The sequence below is a fragment of the Mauremys mutica genome, chromosome 6 (genome assembly GCF_020497125.1).
Source record: "Mauremys mutica isolate MM-2020 ecotype Southern chromosome 6, ASM2049712v1, whole genome shotgun sequence".
In the NCBI taxonomy this organism is placed as follows: domain Eukaryota; kingdom Metazoa; phylum Chordata; order Testudines; family Geoemydidae; genus Mauremys; species Mauremys mutica.
Genome location: NC_059077.1, coordinates 41598103 through 41620221, shown reverse-complemented (window position 1 = coordinate 41620221; position 22119 = coordinate 41598103). Strand labels below are relative to the sequence as shown.

At 42.2% G+C, this 22119-nt stretch overlaps 1 protein-coding gene across 2 annotated transcripts; it reads right to left on the bottom strand.

Moving 5' to 3' along the window:
• Positions 1–1812: 1812 nt before the first annotated feature.
• CENPH (centromere protein H) lies at positions 1813–21089 on the bottom strand. Of its 2 annotated transcripts, none has more exons than XM_045020734.1 (9): positions 20881–21089; positions 18462–18517; positions 17847–17895; positions 15611–15685; positions 11819–11875; positions 11160–11223; positions 9235–9286; positions 8225–8388; positions 1813–2960 (listed from the first exon to the last, which is right to left on the bottom strand). In XM_045020734.1, exons 1-9 carry the CDS (start codon positions 21030–21032, stop codon positions 2868–2870), a joined length of 762 nt encoding a protein of 253 aa, XP_044876669.1. In that variant the 5' UTR covers positions 21033–21089; the 3' UTR covers positions 1813–2867. The 2 variants fall into 2 exon arrangements, with proteins under 2 accessions (XP_044876669.1, XP_044876670.1); XM_045020735.1 differs by lacking the exon at positions 20881–21089 and adding an exon at positions 19502–19611 and having other exon boundaries at positions 1815–2960.
• Positions 21090–22119: the final 1030 nt, after the last annotated feature.

The window sequence follows — 22119 nt, the reverse complement described above, 5'->3', positions numbered from 1 at the left end:
AGTACTGCCCAACACGGGTCTAGTCTCTGCCCCAGATTTACTCCAGTGCTGCGGTGGAAAAGTCCTCCTCTTAGCCTTCTTGGCACGCCCCGTGGACGGGGAGCGGTGCCAACTAGTAGCTGGCACCGGGGCATCACCGTGCTCCGACATTGCGGTGCCTGGTGCCGACTCAGAGCGGCGCACCACAGTCGGGGTCAATGCCAACTCCATGAGGATAGCCTAATGTCTGTCTCTCTTGGTCCGAGGCTTAAATGACTTGTAAATCTTATAGCAATCGCTGAGATGAGTTTCACCCAAACAGTGTAAACAGTCTGCGTGCAGATCACTCACTGGCATTGTCCGCCTACAAGTGTCACACGACTTAAAACCCAAGGTACAGGGCATGCCCCGGCCCGGATGCACTAGCTAAACTAAACTAAAACTAATCGAGTACTAACTACAAGTCACATACACTGAAAGAACAAGAGTTCTGGGACAAGCTACAGCAAAGCTGGAGCAAAGCAGTTCTGAAGCACCTTCACTGGCGGCAAAAAGGAACTGAGGGTGGGGAGAGTGCACAGCCATGGAGGTGCCACTCCAGGGATTACTAGGGGCGCTCCCCTACAGGTACTGCTAGGGGAAAAACTTCTGTCACTGGTGCACATGGTGAGCATGCACACCTATTGTGGTCTACACATGAGCAAATCACTCGAAGAATTTATCTTATGCTTGACAGATTTAACTTAGCTAACACTTCCCTCTTATGAAACGGCTTGTGCATTTCTTCCAGAGGAGCCCATGGCCAGAGTTGATGGCTTCTTCTTCTTCTTCTGTGAAGCAGTCACTTCCAGAGGTCTGAGAGAAGTGAAGCCTTATTGCCGTGAGCATTGAGCCAGTTTCCTTTCACAGGTCCTAACCAGCAGTAGGGGTACTATACTTTCTTTCAAAGAAGGGTGCCTTGTTGCCACAAATGGTGACAGCTGCATTTTCTCTCTGATTTAAGGAGGCTATTACCACTGACAACACTGTTTTCACTGAGGTGGCCTTGCTCTTGGAGGGTGAGAATGTTGGTGCTGTCCCTGCTCTGCAATAGTGCTCTTCGAAGGGGCTGAATCAGAGGAGGCAGATACCAATTTAGAGTGCACAGGCATGCTAGTACTTCAAAAAGAATTGAACACCTGTCTATACCAGAGGCATGATCAAGGATACAGGTGTGGGATAGAGGGGAGAAAGACTGGAGGTGATGGGAGAATAAAGGACCATAAGCCAGACTGGTAAACAGCCTTTTCTTTCAACAGAAACAAGGTTGGTGACTGAGGTAATTTTTTTTTTTTTTTAAACTGGACCAGCTTCTGTTGGTGGAAGGTATAGGCTTTTGAGCTACACTGAGCTCTTTTTCAGGTGCGGGATCTTTCACCAGAAGACACTGGTCCAAGAAAAGACATTTCCTCACTTACTGTTTCTCTCTCTCATCTTAGGACCAACACAACTGTAACAATGGAAGATACTGAATTTTCTGTCAGCAGTCACTTAAATATAAACTAACATGCCTGTCTGAGTCAACAGAAGCAAGGACAGAAGGAAGTCAGTAAGCTCTAAAATAGCACCAAGTCTTCCATACATGTTACTTCACATGAGATCATTAAAAAAATACAGGACTATTTACTATATTAATCACCAATTCTGAAGAGCTGCAAGATTCATGAGAAGACAAAGGGAAGCAGTCAGCATGAGTCTTTTATTGAGGTTATTACTAAGAGACTTAAAACTACAGTATATAGTTTAATCTATTTTTGCATTTTGAAGCTTAACAAAAACAGAAGTCACATTCTCATCTTAAGAGTTTTGTCCCCAACTTCAGATCACCTCTTTGAATTTGTTACCTGCATTTTTATTTAACTAAATGCATTTCCTCTATCCAAAATGTTACTTTTTACTTAATTTTTTTTAAGTGTGGAATGAAGTCCAGATACAAATCTGTCAAATTGTAAAGAATGAAGTTAAAACTAAGTTCAATTGTATAGAACTCAGGCACTGGCCATATCAAAATTCCACATGCCTTCTGCACAACCCCCATTTCTCTATGTTGGCTGTTGTGATTCAGGACAGACAGTTTTTATTGAAGCTGGTGTTAGAGAGCTGCAGGAGCAGATACAGCACAGACTAAATGATGATCAAAACCAATTAGTCATTTTGAAGTCATACAAAATAAAATGAGCTCAACTTTTAAAGAAGTTTTAAATCATACATAACACTTTTGGCCAAAGTGCTACACTGGTTATCAATAGTAGTCTTTGTAAATGACTACACACCCTTTGTTCGATTACTGTTTTCACAGTGTGCAGTACTGGGACATGTCCTTAGGAAAGGATGCAGGGGAATTAGGGGAGTGAGATGCCGCCTTACTTTCCTGCACAGGCTATCCCACAGTGAGAGTCACACTTCAGGGAGGAACAGGACCAGGGGGACTGCTACTCCCACTCCCAAGCAGGAAGATGGGAGAAGAAAGCAGAGCCTTGTTTCCAGCCTTCAATATGCCAGCCAGTAGCAGATCATTGTGCTCCTTGGTGTGGAGGGACAGACAGGACTTAGACAGCTGCAGTCCTTTCCCTGGACTTGAGCAACTATGCACTTACCTCAGCTCAGACTGTAATGTTACAATCTAAGTCCTTAAAATAATGATTCAGTTTTGCACCAACAACTGTGTAATTGCACATCTGAATCACCATAGCAGAGGAAATGCACTTGTAGAAAGGTCCTTTTTTTAAAGTCTCTTAAATTGTCTTGCTATTGTTACCATTACTTGCGTCAGTCTAGTTGAACTCCGGTTTATTGGTGCATATTATATAAAAACTATAGCTTTAAAAAAAAAAAGTCTTGTGGCTTATTCAGATACAGTCCACATTTTTCTCAAGCTGTAGAACGATTGCCTTCAAAACTGGATCCTCTGCCCAGTTGACTTTACTTCCAATAATGATGCCCTGTAATAAGATAGTTATCATTAAGTTAAATGCCATAGGAAAACCAGTTTAAAAAAAACCCTAATATGTTAAAGCACTATTTTAACTGTCACTTATTAAAAAGTTGCCCAAGTTGTTGCCTTTTTTAAAGTTTGAATCAGTTTATAAAGTACATGAACTGAAAAAACTCTCTAGTTTTAGTAACTCAAAACACAGAAAATGTGTTGTTTTAACACCATGCATATGATCTTGGTGCTAAGAACAGGAAGTATTAATTTCAACCCAAAGGATATCTCCCCTTAAGAAATATTGAAGTGCTTACAAAAATGAAGGTTACTTACGTGTAACTTGTACCTAGCTCAGTATATTCACACTTAGGGGTACTGCACCACCTCGTGGTAGCAGGTTTCGGAGTGGTAGCCGTGTTAGTCTGTATCAGCAGAAAGAACGGAGTGCTTGTGGCACCTTACAAGACTAATCAATTAAGGTCGGCTATTATTTCCTGCTGATAATAGCCCATCTTAATTGATTAGTCTCGTTAGAGTTGGTATGGCAACACCCATTTTTTCATGTTCTCTGTGTATATATATCTATCTTCCTACTGGATTTTCCACTGCATGCATCCGATGAAGTGAGTTTTAGCCCACAAAAGCTTATGAACATATAAATCTGTTAGTCTCCAAGGTGCCACTCCTTGTACCTTGTGGTAGAACCTTCTAGCAGTGTCAGCTAGAGAATTCTCATCCCATTTCCCTGCCCCCCCCTCCCCCCAGTGTCATTGATGTATTGAGGGCAAGGCTATATAGGGGGCAGAGCTCCCTCTCCACCTCAGTTCCTTCCACCACAAAGCCAGAGGGACAGAATGAAACAAGGACTCCAACAAAGAGATAAGTTGGGTGGGAAGTGTGAACATGCAGAGCCATCTTGAACTCTGGTTACAAGTAATAAATGGTTACTAACTTTTCTGTAACTGTTTTTCTTTGAGAGGTGTTCCACTGTAGGTGTTTGTGTGCTCTGGTGCACAGCTGGAGAGTTTTTACCCTTAGCGGTACCTGCTGGGGAGGCCTGAGCACCCACTGCTGTCTCTCACACACTGCCCAGGCATAAAGGGCTGAGCTACCCCAACTCCCCTCAGTTCCTTCCTACCAGACCAGCTCCATTAGAGAGGGTGGGTTGTGGAATGGACATGTGCAACACAATTCAAAGAACTCATTACAGAAAGATTAGTAACAGTTTTTTCTTCTTCGAGTGATTGCCCATGATCATTCTACTGTAGGTGACTCAAAAAGGAGTCCTATCTGGAGTTGGGTTTAGAGTCTATTTGAACAGGGACGGGAGGACCACTCATCCAAATTTAGCATAGTCTCTAGGTTGCTGAGAGATTGCATAGTAAGACGCAAACGTGTGATGTGTACTGACACAGAAGTGCTTGGTACCTGAACTGAGGTAGATGACTCAGCTAGAGGACGTGGCACCAACACCATCAGCAGATGGAACGGGGTTTAAAGCCCTTACAAATATGTCACACCTATCACTCACAAGCCTCCCTCAAGTACTTACAACAGCTGAGGTGAGGGTCACTATTAGGCATTGCCTAATTACAAGAGTGGCAAGGCTTGAAACCCAGAGAGTACAGCATATCTTCAGTACCCAAACTGGGTGCTGGAACCACAGAAAACAAACAACTTTAAAAACAAAAAAAACCCAAAACTAACTAATCCCCCCGCCCAATCTACACTAATTATACACAGGTACTATTTACAGATTTTGACTAAAGATTTGTAGAGGCAAGGATAGGGAGCTCTAACAACTGTCATGAGCAGTAGGAAGGAATTGAGGACAGTCAGTGACAGCTTGGCCCTTTATGCCTGCTCAGCGTGCATGAGACAAACTGAAGTATGAAAATATGCATCTTTTAGATAGAGAATTGTGAACCAATCCATGACCGACAGTGACAGGACTATGGTGGCCAGAGTCAACATACGGAACTAATACTTCCGTATGTACATGTTCAAGGCCTGTCAGTCAGTTAAAACCCCCCCCATGCTTCTTCGGCAAACCCTGGCCTCTCAGGTATTTGAGAACATCCTTGACTGCTTCTATCAGAAGAAATGTTTCCACTTCTGCAATAAGAATCACCTTGAGAGTGGGATTTCTGAAGAGGGAAAGGTAGGGAAAATTGTGAGGAGGCAACCTTTGAATTATTTGGCATAGTCTGTTTCAATAATCTCTAGGACCCACTGGTCCAAGGCAATTTGTCTCCAGACATTGATGAAGTAGGCTAGTCTGTTCCCAAATTAAAGGAGAGATTGGTCTTGGTTAACTCTTTTTTGACTCTTTGCAAATCTTGTCAAAACTGGGGCTTGAGGCTTCGTGGTAAGGAGGCTGATGATGCAGTGGATTGTTTAGGTTTAGACCTTGGTTTGAAAGGCCTTTTTTCATATGGACTCTGAGAAACTGCCTGCTGCTGGTATTGCTGATGTCTGATCTGTTAAAAAATAGGAAAATGAAGACTGTGGGCAGGATTGCCTCTGGTACCTGAAAGAGGGAGAGGGCTTCCTTCTAGGAGGGAATCAGAACTGGATAACGAGCCATCGATCTTATATCCTTCAGTTTTTGCAGTAACTCATGTCTTTTCACTAAACAGACCTTCCCCTTCCCCTTCAGTCTAATGTCTATCATTAAGGATGAGGAATGGTGCCATACATGCCTCCTAATGGTCACAGCAGATACCAATGTGCTTGCAACAGAATCTGAAACATCAAAGGCAGCTCAAATGGAAAGTTTAGCTACATTTTGACCCTCTAAGAGGGCATTAGCCAACCTTTTTCTGTCATCTGACAGGTCAAATAAAATTAAAGTCATTTCCCACCCCCCACCCAATAAATGGAATTGGTAATGGGTCATGATTGCTTGAGAATTCATCACCCTAATACTGAAGGACGAGGAAGAACACTTTTCTCCCTAACGACTTGATCTTTTTGCCCTGTATCAGCTGGTATGGAGTGCTTCTGCTCAGTTCTTGCTCTATGGCTGATAGCAGCCATCACCAGGGAACTGGATACAGGATTGGCATGAAAATAAGAAAAACCTTCAGAAGATACCTGGTATAGTTTATTTGGCTTTTTGGAGATGGGCTGATGATGCAGCAGTGGACCAAATGGATCTGGCTGACTGTAGCAGTCCATCTATGATGGGTAGGAATATCCTACTCTTAGCTGTAGCACCACAGATATTGCATACCAGGCAGGTAGTCTCTTCCAAAGATACCACAGGTAGATTCAAGATGGAAACCATGTTGTCCACCAGATTGTGGAACTGCATAGTGTCCTCAACTGGAGAGGAGGCTGAAGCCACCCCCACATGTTTGTCAGGTGATGGATTTGGTTCATAATCCGTGTCCATCTGCTTCTGTTAAAAGAGTGGAGGCTACTCCTACTCTTCTCCCTTGGACAAAACTTCAGGAATCACTGCCTATATCATCAGCGTATCCAGAAGAGTCGGATCAAAGTATCTCTGGGCTTCTGGATCCTTCGCAGATGAGACATTACCTCTCCATCCATATGGAGAATAACTGAAAAGGTGGCCCACAGTACAATTATAGGCCCCAGGGCTGCCAGTCTCCCTAGCAACTAGGATGTGGGAATATGCCAGCCAGGGGAGGACCAAAGGCAGGTCCCAATCACACTGTCAGTCTCGGCATTCTTCCTCTATCTCCCTCAGTAAAAATCTGGGTCTGGATCCGAGATAGAGTGAACCAGGGACAACAACAGATCCAGCAGGAGATATGGGGAACTGGCTTTTTGTGGAGAACCTCAGTGGTCTATGGAAGAGGGAGAATAGGAGGATCTGTGAAATGGTCCCCCGGTGCCTTCTAGTATCTTCTTCCTGATGGGGAATGTGGAAGAGGATCTCATAGTTGGGGAAATAGGCCTTCTCTTAGAACGCAAGACACTTGTGTTCTGTTTCTTTAGTTCCTCCGTAACATGGAAGCAAAAAAGAATCACTAACTGACTAAACTAACAGCTCACACTAACTACTGAGAAAAGATGCTCTGGCGAGAATGAAGAGGTTCACAGCAGTCTGTGGCATGCAGTTGGAAGGAACTGAGGTGGGGAGAACGCTCTGCACCTATAAAGCCTTGCCCTCAGTACATCAGTGATGCTGATGGAAGGGTCAGGGAGGAGAAAAAGAGTGCTCTAGCTCAGTGGTTCTCAACCTTTTTTCATTTGCAGACCCCTAAAACATTTCAAGTGGCAGTGCAGACCCCTTTGGAAATCTATTGTCTGTATATATAATTGAATTCTGTTCAGTTTTCAGTCTAAGTGGACCCCTTAACCTGGGGTCTGCAGACTGTGTCTAAGAACCATGGCTCTAGTGAACACTACTAGTAGGTGCTACTGCAAGGCACCACAAGGTGGCACAGTACCTCAAGTGGGCATATGCAGAGCCACCCTGCTGCCTGTGGAGTTTGGGCTGCTGCGGGGTCCCCCGCTGCCGGCAGCAGCTGGTCAACTGTGGGGCCCCCATGATCACAGAGGTCACTGGAAGTCACATATTCCATGACTTCCACAACCTCTGTAACATAATCTTAGCTTTGCTTATGGCCTGATCCAACGCCTACTGAAGACAATGGCAATCTCTATCTTGACTTCAGTCCCTTAGAATGGAAGTACATAGTTAAGTATAAGAAGGGAGTTACAAATGCAATGCTAACATCCACACCAACTCTGGTAAACATATGATCACTCAACATAGAAATGTATGGCCCTTCCTTTGAAATTTTTCCCAATGCCACTCATCTTTACATAAGGTGATGATACAGCCATCAGCCCCTCTCCTCTTAATATCCAAAACCTTAAAAACATGCTCCTACCCTTTCTTCCACCCTAGGGTTTTAATCCCATGTTCATTCCCAATTGGGATTTAATGGACATTCAACTAGAAGACCCATCATATCATTTAAGTACCTTAAACGGTGTAACAAATGGATAAAAATCTGGTAAACATCATTTCAAAAATAGTTTAAGATTCTCAGTATTTGAAGTACCAAAATCATGATATTTACATAAAGGCTAGTTTGCAGTTATAAAAATTACAATTTTAAAAGAGTAAATTAATCAGACTTTTTTTAGAGATTCTATAAAGTATTTCTCTCGAGTAAATATCCATCACCAAAAAATAGCTGAATGCCTACCAAAAGTTCATAAGTTGTGTTTGGTTGAGATACGATAGAAATGAGACTTACAAATTTATCCTATTTTCAAAGCAACAGATTAAGTTACCTGGAAGATATTTTGAATTAACGTAGTCATCTGTGTTTCTTTTTGCAAGTTTCTACATAGTCTCTTTAACATTTCACCCATTTCCATACTCTCTAGTTCCTCTTTTTGTTTTTTCTTCAGAGTGTGTATCTGTAGCAGTTTGTGTTCTCCAGCTTGCTTTAGTGCTATTCAATTCACAGAAAATGAAAGATTAGAACTAGACTGGATAAAATCCTAGCAAACATACTGTAGGGAACAATTCCTGGACTGACAGAACGATGTCCCATCTTACCTAACATATTTTGCTCTCTTTCTAATTTTTATGATTCTGTGAAGAGATTGTTCAAAGAAAAGTTTGGGCATCCTGGATTTCTAAACATACACATGCACTTTCCCTATATCAAATTGACAGTAAAAGAACAAAGCGATTGTTTTGTCAGTAGTTTTAACTAACTATGCCATTCAAAATGCTAGTACGATATTTGTAAAGATCTGCATATAATTTAGTTTTGAAGAATGTTTTTAAAGAAATCCAAATCCAACCCCTGGCCAAGTCATGTAGGCATGTTACAACCATTCCCTCTCCCCAAAATATTATTCTTTACGAAGAGATCTTTATGAATCAGACTTTTCCACCCAAACATTACACAAAGGTACAGTATGATAAAATGGTATGTAAAGAGATATTGTAAGATAGGGGTTTGTTGTACTAAAGCACTCTAAATGATGTTTAATAGGAAACAGTGGAATGAGACTGCATTCTTTTGAAGTTCTCCAGTCTCCTTGTTCTAAACCATAGTACCTGTTCTGTTTGACTGCAGACATTCAACATACCAGCTCACTTTCATGTACACATCATACTTAATATTTAGAAAGTTTTACACCTAGACCAGAGCTTTACAGTTATACAAGGTAACGTAGTTGTCAGAAGACACTTTTTAAAGCTTGTCACAAAAGTTTGAGCTTACAATCTGAAAGATATAGAAGGTAGCAAGACAATATACGCTTGCTAGCAAGTTATACACACTTACCGAATCTCCTTTTTTTAATCTCATTCAGTTTTTCTTCCAACTCACGTGCTTGCTGTGTTAAAAAAGGGTTTGACATATTGATATTAATATATTGTCAATCTGTAGTACTGTTTAATAGGTACTAATCCCATATACAAAATAAATTAAATAGAACAATGAGGCAAAGTGTAGTTTTATGTAAAAAGGAACTTTACTGAGCAGACTCTCTTTGTATATTCAGTCACCCGTTTATTTTAGTGAAAAATCATTTTTAAAATAATTGTATTACTGTCAACGATAACTATGTTTTTTTGGTTTGTGTATCATTAAGTTCCAAATGCAGGACCACTTTTGCATTCCCATTGTTTTCAAATTTTGCCCTTCATTACACCTGTACAAGATTACTGACGACAACAGACCTGTGCAGTTGTAACTGAGGGGACAATTTGACTTGCAGAATATTTGTTAAAGGTGATGATACATGAACCAGGAAAAATCCAGCTTGACTTTCAGATCTCAAGATCAGTTTTGCATTTGACTTACTACTACACAATACTATAATTAAAATAAATAGCACTATACAAAGTCAGTAAGGCACATATTAGACTAAAAACTGGTGGACAGATCTCAAAAATGTAATTCTTGAGAATTCTCCATTAATGAGTGTCAGAGGGGTAGCCGTGTTAGTCTGGTTCTTGCATCCGAAGAAGTGGGTATTCACCCACAAAAGCTCATGCTGCAAAACGTCTGTTAGTCTATAAGGTGCCACAGGATTCTTTGCTGCTTCATTAATGAGTGGTTTCTAGTGAGGGTCTGGAGGGTTCTTGGCCCAATGCTCTTCAATATTTGATTAATGATCTGGAAGAATATAACATCACTGCTTTGCAGATGACACAAAGATTGGTGGAGTGGTGAATAATGTCAAAAACAGATTTACTCAGAGCAATCTGAATCACTTGGTAAATTGGGTGCAGTCAAATGATATGCACTTTAATACAGCCAATTGCAAAGTTATGTATCTAGGAATGCTGGTCACACTTACAGGACAAGGAATTATCCTGGAAAGCAGCAATTATGAAAAAGAATAAGGGGACATGGTAGAAAGCCAGCTGAACTCCCAATGTAAAGCTGTAGCTAGAAGGGCTAGCCTGATTCTTGGATGTATAAACATGGGCATCTCAAGTAAAAGTAGGCATGCAATACTAGCTCTATAAAAGGCATTGATGAAGCCACTACTGGAATACTGCATCCAGCTTTGGTGTCTAAACACTGAGAAAGATGTTTTAAAATTTGAGGATTCAGAAAAGAGCACCATGAATGACCTGTCTGGAAAACTTGCAGTCTTTAAATAATGACTGAATGTCTTTCTAAATGACATGCTCTAGTTCAACAAGTTATTGGGACTATAGCAGGAATTATTGGGTGAAATTCTATGATCTGCATTATGCAGTTTAGACTACATAGATCAGTTATCCATTCTGGCCTTAAAGTCTGTGAATCCACAACTAGCAGTCTTTTTAATTATAGACTAAATTGGATATAGACTACATCAAAACTGTAAATGTAGAACACACAATGCCTTTCAAAAGAAAAACAACTTCCCTTTCTAGAATAGATTTAAATGCATCATGTTTCAGGCTCCTCACAGCAGTTATATCCCTCTGGCTAATGTCCCTTCTGCTCTATAGCTGTCGATTAAATTGCTATAGATTAATTTCCAGCAGACAGACAGTCCCAAACATAAATCTACAGCATCTATTATCCCCATCATAATAGGTTCAGTATCAACATATATCTCAAAACCTAAGATGTTAAGAGTATAGACAAATTAGAGTTTTCTCCTAAAAGAATCAGACCACCTCTCAGAACTACATTTAAAAAGGTATTTTGGCAACCCACTGAAGTCTGAAAATGATTTAATAATTAGTAATACCAAGGATACTTGCCTGCTGAGATTCAAGTATTGCAGTACTAAGCATTATTATGTGTTTTATAGTTTCCAAGATCAACCTAATGAGGGAACAAATAATTAATTACCAAACCGTAAATTAACACTATGAACATTTTAATCATAATGATTTGAATTAGGGAAAGACTGTTCCTTTAGCATCATTAAAAGCATAATGTGCTTCTAGCACTTGAAAAAGTATACATTTATTCCCTGGGTATATTATGCTAAATACAGTTCAAGAAATCAATTAAATATTCTCTTTGCACCATCATCAGATCATCAGGATTTAATTTTCAACAGTTCTAGCACTGTGCAAAAGGTACACAACTTGCTAGGCATCAAGGTGATAGTGGCAGCATCATGCAAAAGAAAATCTAGGTTAAGAAGTAACCTAGAACTTTTGCCTTCAGGCTAGCGGTGAAGGCATCATGGAGGTCGAGCATTTTTATTTCCTAGAATGGGAAGGAAGGGTGTCCAAGCCAACTGTTCAGACAGTGTCCCTTAGTACCACCTTCTAGCTACCCAGCGGAACTGTGCAACAAACAGAAAGGGAAATGCGTATTAAAAGTGACTGAGGTAGTTTGACAATTTCTCTACTCTGGAGTGTCAGGTCCACCTCTCCACTCACCCATCGCACACAAAAAAGCACCTTACTTTGAGTCGGCATCATTGTGTCTCAGTTTGGTTCTGAGGGCATCTATAAGCTGGATCCTACACATGGTGGAGAAAGAGGAAAAATTCTGGTTGATGAGAAAGCCAAAGAAAAAACAAAACCTTAGATAAAGTTGAAAGAAAAACTGAGTTTGAGCATCTGTTTCTTCTCATGTATTTGGTGCATATGTAAAATACATCTCTACCCCAATATAATGTGACCCGATATAACACGAATTCAGATATAACACGGTAAAGCAGTGCTCGGGGGGAGGGGAGGGGGGCGGGGCTGCGCACTCCAGTGGATCAAAGCAAGTTCGATATAACGCAATTACACCTATAATGCAGTAAGATTTTTTGGCTCCCAAGGACAGTGTTATATCGAGGTAGTGGTGTACATGATGATACCCAAAATGTATTATCTGAGGATTTTCTTATAAATGGCCATTTAAAACAAAAACAAGCCTCTAATATGCTCCCTCCAGGTTGTGTGTGTGTTAAAGTGAGAATGTCCCCCAACCACTCTTTAATTCTTTCAGTTACTTCAGTAATCCTACTTAATCCAAGACTATGAATGGGAGGAGGAGAGGAGGTGGTGTGCAGGGACATGGATCTCTATGGGGAAATCAAACACCAATGCAGGAGAGCCACCACTTTCCATACATGCTGCATTTTTATATAAAAATAATAATCTGTCCCTATGTTTCAATGAAGTTGTTGTTAATTATTAACAGTTGTTAATTATTTGTATTACGATAGCACCTAGGGAGCTTAACAGATCAAGGTCCCATTGTGAAAGGCCCTGTATGTAGAATAATGGTCTCTAACCCAGAAGAGTTTACAGTCTAAATAGACCAGACAGACAAAGACTTTGGGGGAAGGATTTAACATACAAGCAGAGTGAACAATTTGATGGTCTGTGTGATGGCATGGAGGTCACCCCCTTTCAGTCAGGCATGGTACCACAAGTCAACCCTTCCTCACTTCCCTTCCCTGGGCTATAAACAAGAGTGCCCTTCCATCCCCTTTTAAGAGTCTCATTTATCGATAGCCATAAGCACAGGTAGAAGCTCACTCAGATATACCCAGGGACATTCATCGCTTTAGGTTAAGCCCAACTAACAGTTTCTGTCTCCTTCCTTCTGGAGACTTCTTTCCTGTGCCTGAAAACCATGTGTGGGCCAGGAATGCTTCCTGGTTCCTTTGAGGGTTACCCCTTTTCAGTACTTCTGTAAGCAGGAATCCCCAGCTCTCTTCTTTGGAACTGGGCTGTATTAGTTAGTTCCATACTTTCTCCTTAGCCAGGAGTCTCCCCAGCTCTCCTCCCTGGAGCTGGGTTCTGTTAGGAAGAACTAGACAATCTGACTAAGCAGAAGCCCTCAGCTCTCCTCTCTGGAGCTGAATTGTGGATTAGCCAGCTGTGGGACATTGGGAAGCACTGCAGTATTTAAGATCTGAAGAAAGCTGTCATTTTGTGCTCAAGGAGTTTCTGAAGCCACTGAGATCTCACTGGAGATTTGGTAGAATAGTAGACAGGGGAGGGGAAGACATCTCTAGTGGAAATTAGGCCTGTTTGCACTAGAAAATTAGGTCGGTTGAACTATGCTAGTCAGGAGTTTGAAAAATTCACACCCCTGAGTGGTGTAGTTTAGCTGACATAAATCCTCATATAGACAGTGCTAGGTCAATGGAAGAATTGCTGAATTGCTACAGCAACACAGCTGTGCTGCTGTAGCATTCTGTGTGTAGACAAGCCCTTAGACTAATACAACATTTTTGCAAGTGTTGCCACTTTCCTCAGCCCTCCCAAAAAAGATTCTTCTCTCTCATAAATGAGTCAAATCTAGTGTCTTTCTCACAAATTAATAAGACTGTCATTTAAATCCATAGTAGGAAACCAGAGATATTTTTAAACTGATCATTCAAAAACAAATGCCTTTTTATTCAGTTCTGACCTTTCAATTATATACCTAAAAAGCTGATAATGGGAGGGAGGGGAATTTGGATTTATTATTTTATTTTGTGAACCTGTACTCCAGAACTGGTACCATATTTTATTCCTGTTAATTTCATTGATCTGTTGTATTATGAGCTTCCTAATAAATAGCTTAAAGAAGATCAACTCCTAGGTACCCAAGCTGGAAAAAGCAAACTTTATTTTCTTAATTTCTGCTTCCTGTTTCTCTCATTGAATTTCCTGCACAGTAAATAGAGATTACTTCTGAAGTGTTAGAAATGTACAGTTTATGGGCCTATGCCTGCAAAGGCTTATGCATGTAAGTAACTTCTCATATTAACAATCCTATTAGCTTTAGTAAGACTATTTGAATATAGATGAGAAAATTCATCTTTTCAGGATTGGGGCCCTTCCATGACTTAGGTTTGGAGTATTCTTTGTTTTATCCTTTTCATTTCTTTTATAAGGTATATTTGTCTACATTCTTTTTGGCCACCTGTGACAGAGGCACATTGGTGGTTCATTATGCTATGTCAGCAGCTCTTGTCAAGCCTGACATACTCACTACACCTAACACACTGTTGTCAAGATATATACTCACAAGATGGCATCTAAGATATCATTGGAAAACTAATAACTCACTGATCATTAATGTTCTTGCATGATGTATGTATGGGGGTGTGTACAAAGTTATGGATATGTGCTAGAATTATGTTCTTAAAAAGTGTTTGGCAAGCAATGCATAAGCCCAGTCTGCCTTAGACAAAGGAATATGTATTTGTTTGTCTGACCAGCCTGGTCATCAGGCAGAGACAATGAAGTTATATTTTCATAAAAGGTAAACACACCCATCAGCTAGTAAGTGGAGACAGCCTCTTACAGGAGTATGAACCTCAAATGATAAGCAATTGAATCAACTGACTGTATACAATATTACTGTATTATAAAAGTATATCAAGTAAAGTCTTTTATGAAAGCTAACACTTGTGATTAATACATACATTTCACAAAGATATTAACGCTATATGAGGAATTATGGATACTTAATGATATAATAATTCAAAGTCTGTGACCAAACACACGGAGAAACAGGTTTTCCCCCAGACAGGAAGGAAAGGAACTAACTACCTGTCTCCAGTGAAATTAAGCAAGGTATGGCCAAAAACATTGGAAGCCCTATTTACATACAGATCAGCAAGGGAATGGGAAGTCCACAAGAAAGGAAGAATAGCATGCGGTCATCTGAGTCTGGGGAAAAATCTGAGTTTGGGTAGATATAAGGAGAGAGAAGACAGCATCCATCGTTGGACAGACAAGGGGTCAGAGTTCTTGCAGCCAAGGTAACTGAAGTCTCTGGGAACTGAATATAAGTGAAAAACCTGCTGAGGCAAAGATCTTTCACCTAGGAAGACAAGGGAAACCAGCCCCTTGTACTTCTGTGGAATGTCCTGACTGAAAGTCTGCCATGGCTAGAAAGAAAAAGACTGGTAAGAAATTTTCCTTGAACCAAGGCTTGTGGAGACCAGGGTGGGGCTGCTGTATTCTAGGTCGGCTGGTGGGGTCAGAATGCTGAATCGACATTGTATACTTGTTTGTTGACTGTTGGTGTCTGGGCTGTGAGCCACAGCAGCAGAGCGTTTAAGGCACCCCAGAGTTACAGGACAGGTACCAACACAACCTCACTAGTGTGGATTGTAGCTCAAAATGTGACACCACCATTGTAACATTTCTGATGTTAATTGCAATGCTAACTTCTTGGTTCAACATTAATAAAGTCTTATGTAGTTCCATTACTATTTAAACAAAATTTCAGAATAAAACTTAAAGAGGCGCTTTACCTTTGTAACACCAGTGTTTTGTTTTGATAGGAGACTTTCACTTGTTCCATTTCTCTTTCCAGATCTTCTGCGGCACTAAAAACAAATTGCAATAGCAGAAGACTTTAGAATTCTACAGACAAACAAAAACTACACACTTTAAATAAAACATGGTTAGACTGCCTTCTTTTGGAGTAAGACACTTTTCCAATATATTATTGATGAACTTCCCCTTTAAAAAGCAGAGGATGACTGATTATGGTACCATTGTGCCACTGGTATCACAACACATGTGTTCTGCTGTGCTTTGATACCAACTTGGTTTCCAGTACTAAGGCAGAAATAATATTTGTATAGTGATTTGGAAGAACAAAAGTTAAAGAGAACCACTAAGACCCACCAACTCACAGATTCAGGTTCCCTATCCCACGACTAACCATAGAGGGAGCTGGTAGCAACCCTTTCTTGTTTAAACTCTCTATTATGAAGTATTCTTGTGACCTTTTCTTTAAGAACCATCATCACCTCCACTGTCTGCAGCAGACCTTTAATACTCAGCAGGGAGAAATCCTCTAGTCTATAGAAGTGCCTTTTCTTTGTCCCATGAAATTCCATTCAGATTTAACTGCTTTGTAAAGTGTAATTGGGCTCCTCAGGAAGATGATGGCAGCCTGCAAACCCAATGAACATTCTAAAGAGCCCAGTCCTGCCGCCACCAACGTGGCAACAGCTAGGAATACTTCGGAGAAGCTATAGCAGAGCAGGGAGAGAGAGAGAAGAAAGAGGCTCGCCCCACTACTCTCCTGCCCCCAGCATGTGGTCAAAGCTAACCCCTACTCTGAAGGCACCAGATGGAACAGAAGCTCCCTCAGCTCCCAAGGTGGCAAAGGGAGTGAGTCAGACCAAGCTCCCCTCAGCCACCCCCTGGATTCAGCACATGGTGCCAACCCTCCACTATCAGAGTTAGTCTTGTTGCCCAAGTTGTAGAAGTTGGTGCTGCAGTAGTGAAAGCTGAGGATTCAAATCCTCATGATGGGACATGTACCAAATCCCCATTGTGTAACTAATAGTTTTGTTGAGAAAATTACACATGAAACAAACCCAAATCCCTAAGTTAAAAGAATGTTATTTAGCCTACAAAAATCAAGCACTTGAAATTTAAGAAGTGCCAGATTTATAATTGTCCATGCAACCTTAATTCAACCACACTGAGTATATGCAGTTTTTTCCAATAGGACCTTTGTCTCATTCCATGCACAAACTGGATGCACAAAAGGACTGAATTAAGATTGCATGAGCAATCATGAATCTGGCCAATTTTGCAACCTAGATAATAATATTGACTTTTTCCTACGCAAGGATATTTACATTGCAGAACTAACTAGCGCCACCACATGAACGTGTTAACTTTTTTCCTCTAGGCCATAATACTAGATGCTCCAGCTGTCCCTCAGTAATGCAAAACAGCACTCAGAACTAGTGCCAAAAACTGCAGTTATGTTTCTCCTCTGATTATGGTTGCTTAAAAAATATCTAACAGAACAAAAATCGTACTATGAACAGATTTAGGGATGGAGAAAAATCAGGAAGGGGAATGCCTTCACTTTTCTATTCATAATCGGCATTTTAAAGACCAGAAAGAAAAGTAAGAACACATTATTTAGAGAATTCTGTATCTCCCACTGTTTGAATCATTTGGAATATTTGTTTGAAAACAGAATCTAGAGTTTCTGCTTCTGATGCTTATTTATCTGAACTCTAAGATATATTAGAAATATTCTGATCACTACATCCAGTTACAAGAGTACATTCCCTTTTTTAAAGCATCTTTATTATAAAAGTATAATTAATAAAAGAGGAACCAGTAACATGAAAGTCCAATGTAGTTTTGGACCCTAAAGGCAACTTGCTATCTGAATGCCTAAAATAGGCAAAATACTTTAAGAGATGTACATAAGATTCTATTCTCATTTAAAAGGTGGAATTTAGTTTAGCACTTGGCTGGGATTTAGCTACAAATATCCAACGCTCTGAAGACTATGGGTATGAGAGAGCAGAATCCACATCATATGAAAAAATATTTGAGAGGTGGAATAACATTTCTCTGCTTATCCCTGCACACTCCACAAGTGAAATTAAAGCTCTGATAATTAATCCAACATTCTTATTAAAAGGAGAACAGTAAGAATAGAACCTGTCAACAGCTTCCCCCTTACCCCTATTTTAAAAAGTTAAAAATAGTTATCAGAAGACATACGCCTCAATTAGCTTTTCTTCTATGGCTTGGTCTGGAATGCTTTCTTCACCTGCAAATCAATAGTATTTTTAAGTTAACAAGATTGAAAAAAAAAATAAATCTGTTTACACAGAATATGTGAGATGTCAGTTGAACAGATTTCTGAAAGCCTTTATTATAGTTTTAAACTTTGTGATGATATTGAAAAGGGTCTAATCTGAAATTCCAAAACCACACCATTGTCACAGGATTATAACTTTGCAAACAAAGAGGTTGGATGTTCAGTGCAAGAACAAGGTATTTAATAAAAATCTGAACAAGCATCTTGTTTGTAGAATAAAATTTTTTAAATGTTTACATTTATTATTTGTTTCTCATCTTTTATTACTTTACTGCAATATCAGTCAAATTAAGATAAAGCATGCAGGTACATTATTTTCTGTTATGACAACATGGACATTTACTTGCATTGGATAGACATGGTGAAGAATGACAGAAGAAAAAAAGGTTTAAAGATGAATGAAGCCGGGAAAGTGATCCACCACTTTCTGTTTTGTAAGACTTCATTTGGCTCCATTGTTGCTGTGGAGCTAATGGACAGGAATCAAAGAAAGAAAGAAAGACAAAGAGACTTACCTGCATGAACTGTTGTATTATATTCCATAAGTTGCTGTTTTATTTGTTCTCTTACTCTATAAGAGGAAAGAAGAAAAGTAAAATAAAAAGCATCTTATTATTTTATTTATTTAGATTTAAAACAATAAAAAGACACCTAATCTAAAGCTCTAGACACCCCCAAACATCATCAATACAAAAAATAAAATCCCAGACACTTCAAAAGGAAGTCAGACACCTAAAGAAACTCCTTTCCATTCATTTGTTATTGTGGCAAGTATACCCTCAGCCCTCTCCAAAAACACTATCAAGAGAGTATTTTGCAGCATACCCAGCAAAATATTTGCAAGTTCTGGGGGGTTTTTTCATTTGTTTTTTAACAGCATCTGTTATTCTAAAGTTATCCCCAAACCAGTAGTGAATTACAATAGCAGTCACTTGCCTTGCCACCCCTAGGATCTCTCAGTGTAAAAACACATTATTTTGTGCAATGCAGATGTAAGCAGGGGGAATAGGCCCACTATTTGGGGAACTTTCCTGGCTTATATACTACCCCAGTGAAATGGGCTAGCGAAAGGATTGAAGTCCTCACTCCCACTTCCTTTACCCAGAGGCCTGCCTGACCTCAAGGGCTCCCCTTCCACTCTCCTGTGTGGCAGAGTTTTTGTAACCCCAACAAGGCTGGGCCCAGGATTTCTGGGGGACTCAACCCCCAATCTTTTGTAGTTACTTAGGGCAGGGGCTAGGGTGTCCTCACTCCGGGGTGCTCTCTCTGCACTGGACACTTCTGTGACCCACTGATCATTACATACAGTTCAAAGCAAATACAATTTATTAAACAGCAATCAATTTAAAAAATAAGGAAAAAATGGGAAAGGTTCAATGAAAACACATAACCCCGCTCTGTGGCACGGGGACACCACAAACAGCATCACTGGAATGTAAGGAAAGTTCAGTCTGTTCCTCACACGTCTCAGGCCCTGGCTGTGCTGCAGGGATGCTGGGGGTTGGATACTTGCTCTGGTGGCGACCACACACTCTCAGGGCATGTCTACACTTACCTCTGGAGCGATCGATCCAGCGGGGGTCGATTTATCGTGTCTAGTGAAGTCGTGTTAATCGACCACTGAGCGCTCTCTTGTTGACTCCACCGCAGCGAGAAGCATAGGCAGAGTCGACGGAAGCGTCAGCAGTCGACCTACCGCAGTGAAGATACTGCGGTAAGTAGCTCTAAGTAAATCAACTTCAGCTACGAAAATAGTGTAGCTGAAGTTGTGTAACTTAGACCGACTTAGCATGTCAACCCCCCTACCCCCTGCCTAGCGTAGACCAGGCCTCAGGCTCTAGGTGGCAGGACCCTTCTTTCCAGCATCAACCTCTTCACTCCCCCACCCCTCGTCAGGGTAACGACCCCCCTCCAAGTCTGGCCTGCAAGGGCCTCCTGGCTGGGAGCATCTCCCTGTGCTAGGCCCACTGCCCAGGGTCCCCCCTCGCACTCCGCAACTGCTCGCTGCACCCAGCTCTAGACTGCTCCAGCTCCAGCTCCACTCTGCCTCAGCACTGATGCTGCTGTGGCTCCAGCTCCCTGGGCTGCTTTTTCTGGCTCTGGTTGCTGCAGCTCTGCCCCCAGCACAGGACTACTCTCTGGGCTGTTTCTGTAGCTCTGCTCCCAGCACTGACCTGATCCCTGGGCTGCTTCTCTGACTGGCACAGCTCTGCTCCCCAGCTCAGCCCAGGCCCCTGCTCTCTCCTTAGCTTGGCCCCACTCTGTCTGACCCAGACAATTGCAGCTCACATGGAGCCGGGACCCCCGCCACACACACACACACAGCCTCCTGACTCCCTCATTAGCCTGCTGGCCCTGATCTGGAGCATTGGCCTCTCCCCATTGCCCCTGGGGACTGTCAGTCTCAGGGTTTTGATTTCCCAGCGACCCTTCCCCTTCCTTTTGGTATTGGGAACTAGCCAACCAAGAAAAACCCCACTGACACAGACATAACCTCAGTTACACAGACCTTCACATGACAGTGTCATGCTGAAGTTTTACTGAGCATAGACACGAAGGGCACCAGGCTTATCCCTTTACTCTTTCGGAAGGGGACCCCAGGCTGATATTGCACCAGCAAAGCCACCAGACATAGTTACTCGCTTCTCCTGGAAGGATCAGCAACCCGGAGGGGTTCAGATCTGGGCGGGCTGCATCCCTAGCTCACGTGGGCCCATGGGTCGGGGCTGGGCACGCGTCAGGGCCCGGGCCGGGCCGTGCCAGGGCGCACCGGAGGGAGCCGGTGGCACAGAGACCTGGCCCGAGGGTCATTTCAAACCAGGGCCCTGGGTGCGGCTCTGAGCTACAGGCCCGGCGGAGGGGCCCGGCGGGGAGACCTGCAGGTTCGGCCGATGCTCTGGGGGCGGTGGAGACTCCCCCGGCCGCAGCACTGACCGGAGCAGGGTCACCAGGTCCAGCTTCTCGCCAGCCGCAGCCCCCAGCCCCGAGGCCGCCCCGGCCTCCACGGATCCACCAGCGGCAGCGCTTTGAGCCACCAGCTTCCCCAGGGCTTTGGACGCGTCCCTCACTCGCTGCAGCGGCTCCATCCCGGCAGCTGCTCAACCGCCGCCGCGTCGCGCCTTCAAACCGCCCGCCGCCGCACGTCACTGGCGCCATCGATGAGCGCGGCCGGCGGCTACTCCTGGCTGGATACCAGAAAACCTCCCGGTCGGTTCCCGGGTTCGTAATTCGGCGTTCTCCTCTCAGGCCTGATGAGAGGGTGGTCGGGGAGAGCGGGGCTCCGGGGTGCCCAGCCGGGCGGGGGGCGGGGTCACGGCTCCAGCAGAAGGAAGGTTGCTCCTTAGTCCTTAGCATGGAGTTGGTGCACAAGGCAGCTCTCTAGTGGTAGGTGCCCCCCCCGCAGTGATTTCCCTACACCCCCCCCTGAATTTTCCCAACACCACCCCCCTCAGTTTTGTGAGCTAGTTACATACCAATTTAGTGACTGTTTGGAAATCTGAATTTAAACTGAAACATTAATACACACTTTAAAAGCTTATATAGTGTATGATAAAATATGTGTATCTGAAAAAGTATAATAGATTTGAAAAGTATGAACATAGACTAGCTTCCTTGCTTCCTTATACAGCTGTTTTTTTATGATGTCAGTGCATTCATTTTGGTGATATTGGCCAACCTAATAATTTCAAATGCTGATTTGTAAGCAAAGTCTAAATGAGCTCTCCCTGACAGCTAGTGATGAGCTGGGGGCTAAGGCTTCAGGGCCAGATTATATTTACATTCACACCTAATCTACCTAGGTATGCAGCAAACAGAGCTGTGTTGTCCAAGTGATAAATTTTGGCTGGGGTTGGATTACAAACCACTTGAATGTGGGGGGAAAAGGGATGAAATGTTGTTCTTATTGTATGAGTAAAGGGCAGTAGAACTGTGCTTAGCCTGTGATGATTTGAAGGCATCAAGAGAGAGGGTGGGGACCTGTCCCTCTCCACTGTTTAAAGACAGAGCTGATTAGGCTCCAATAGACAGTCTTTTGTTCTGTTAAGTGACCACTGCAGTTGAAATCACTGACAATCAGGTCTAAGTGCTTAGTCCTGTTGTGGGGACAGTGTTCCTGTGGGTACAGTGTTTTTGTGTAAGAGACAGCCCAGACTGCACTAGCAGCGAGGTTCC

What these genes read in the sequence shown, in the direction of transcription:
- CENPH (XM_045020734.1), bottom strand. Translation starts at nt 21,032, where the DNA reads ATGGAGCCGCTGCAGCGAGTGAGGGACGCGTCCAAAGCCCTGGGGAAG. An exon ending in GACCTGGTGACCCTGCTCCG is followed by an intron (nt 18,518 to 20,880) that starts GTCAGTGCTGCG and finishes TTCCTCTTATAG; the next exon opens with AGTAAGAGAACAAATAAAAC. An exon ending in TAATACAACAGTTCATGCAG is followed by an intron (nt 17,896 to 18,461) that starts GTAAGTCTCTTT and finishes ATTGATTTGCAG; the next exon opens with GTGAAGAAAGCATTCCAGAC.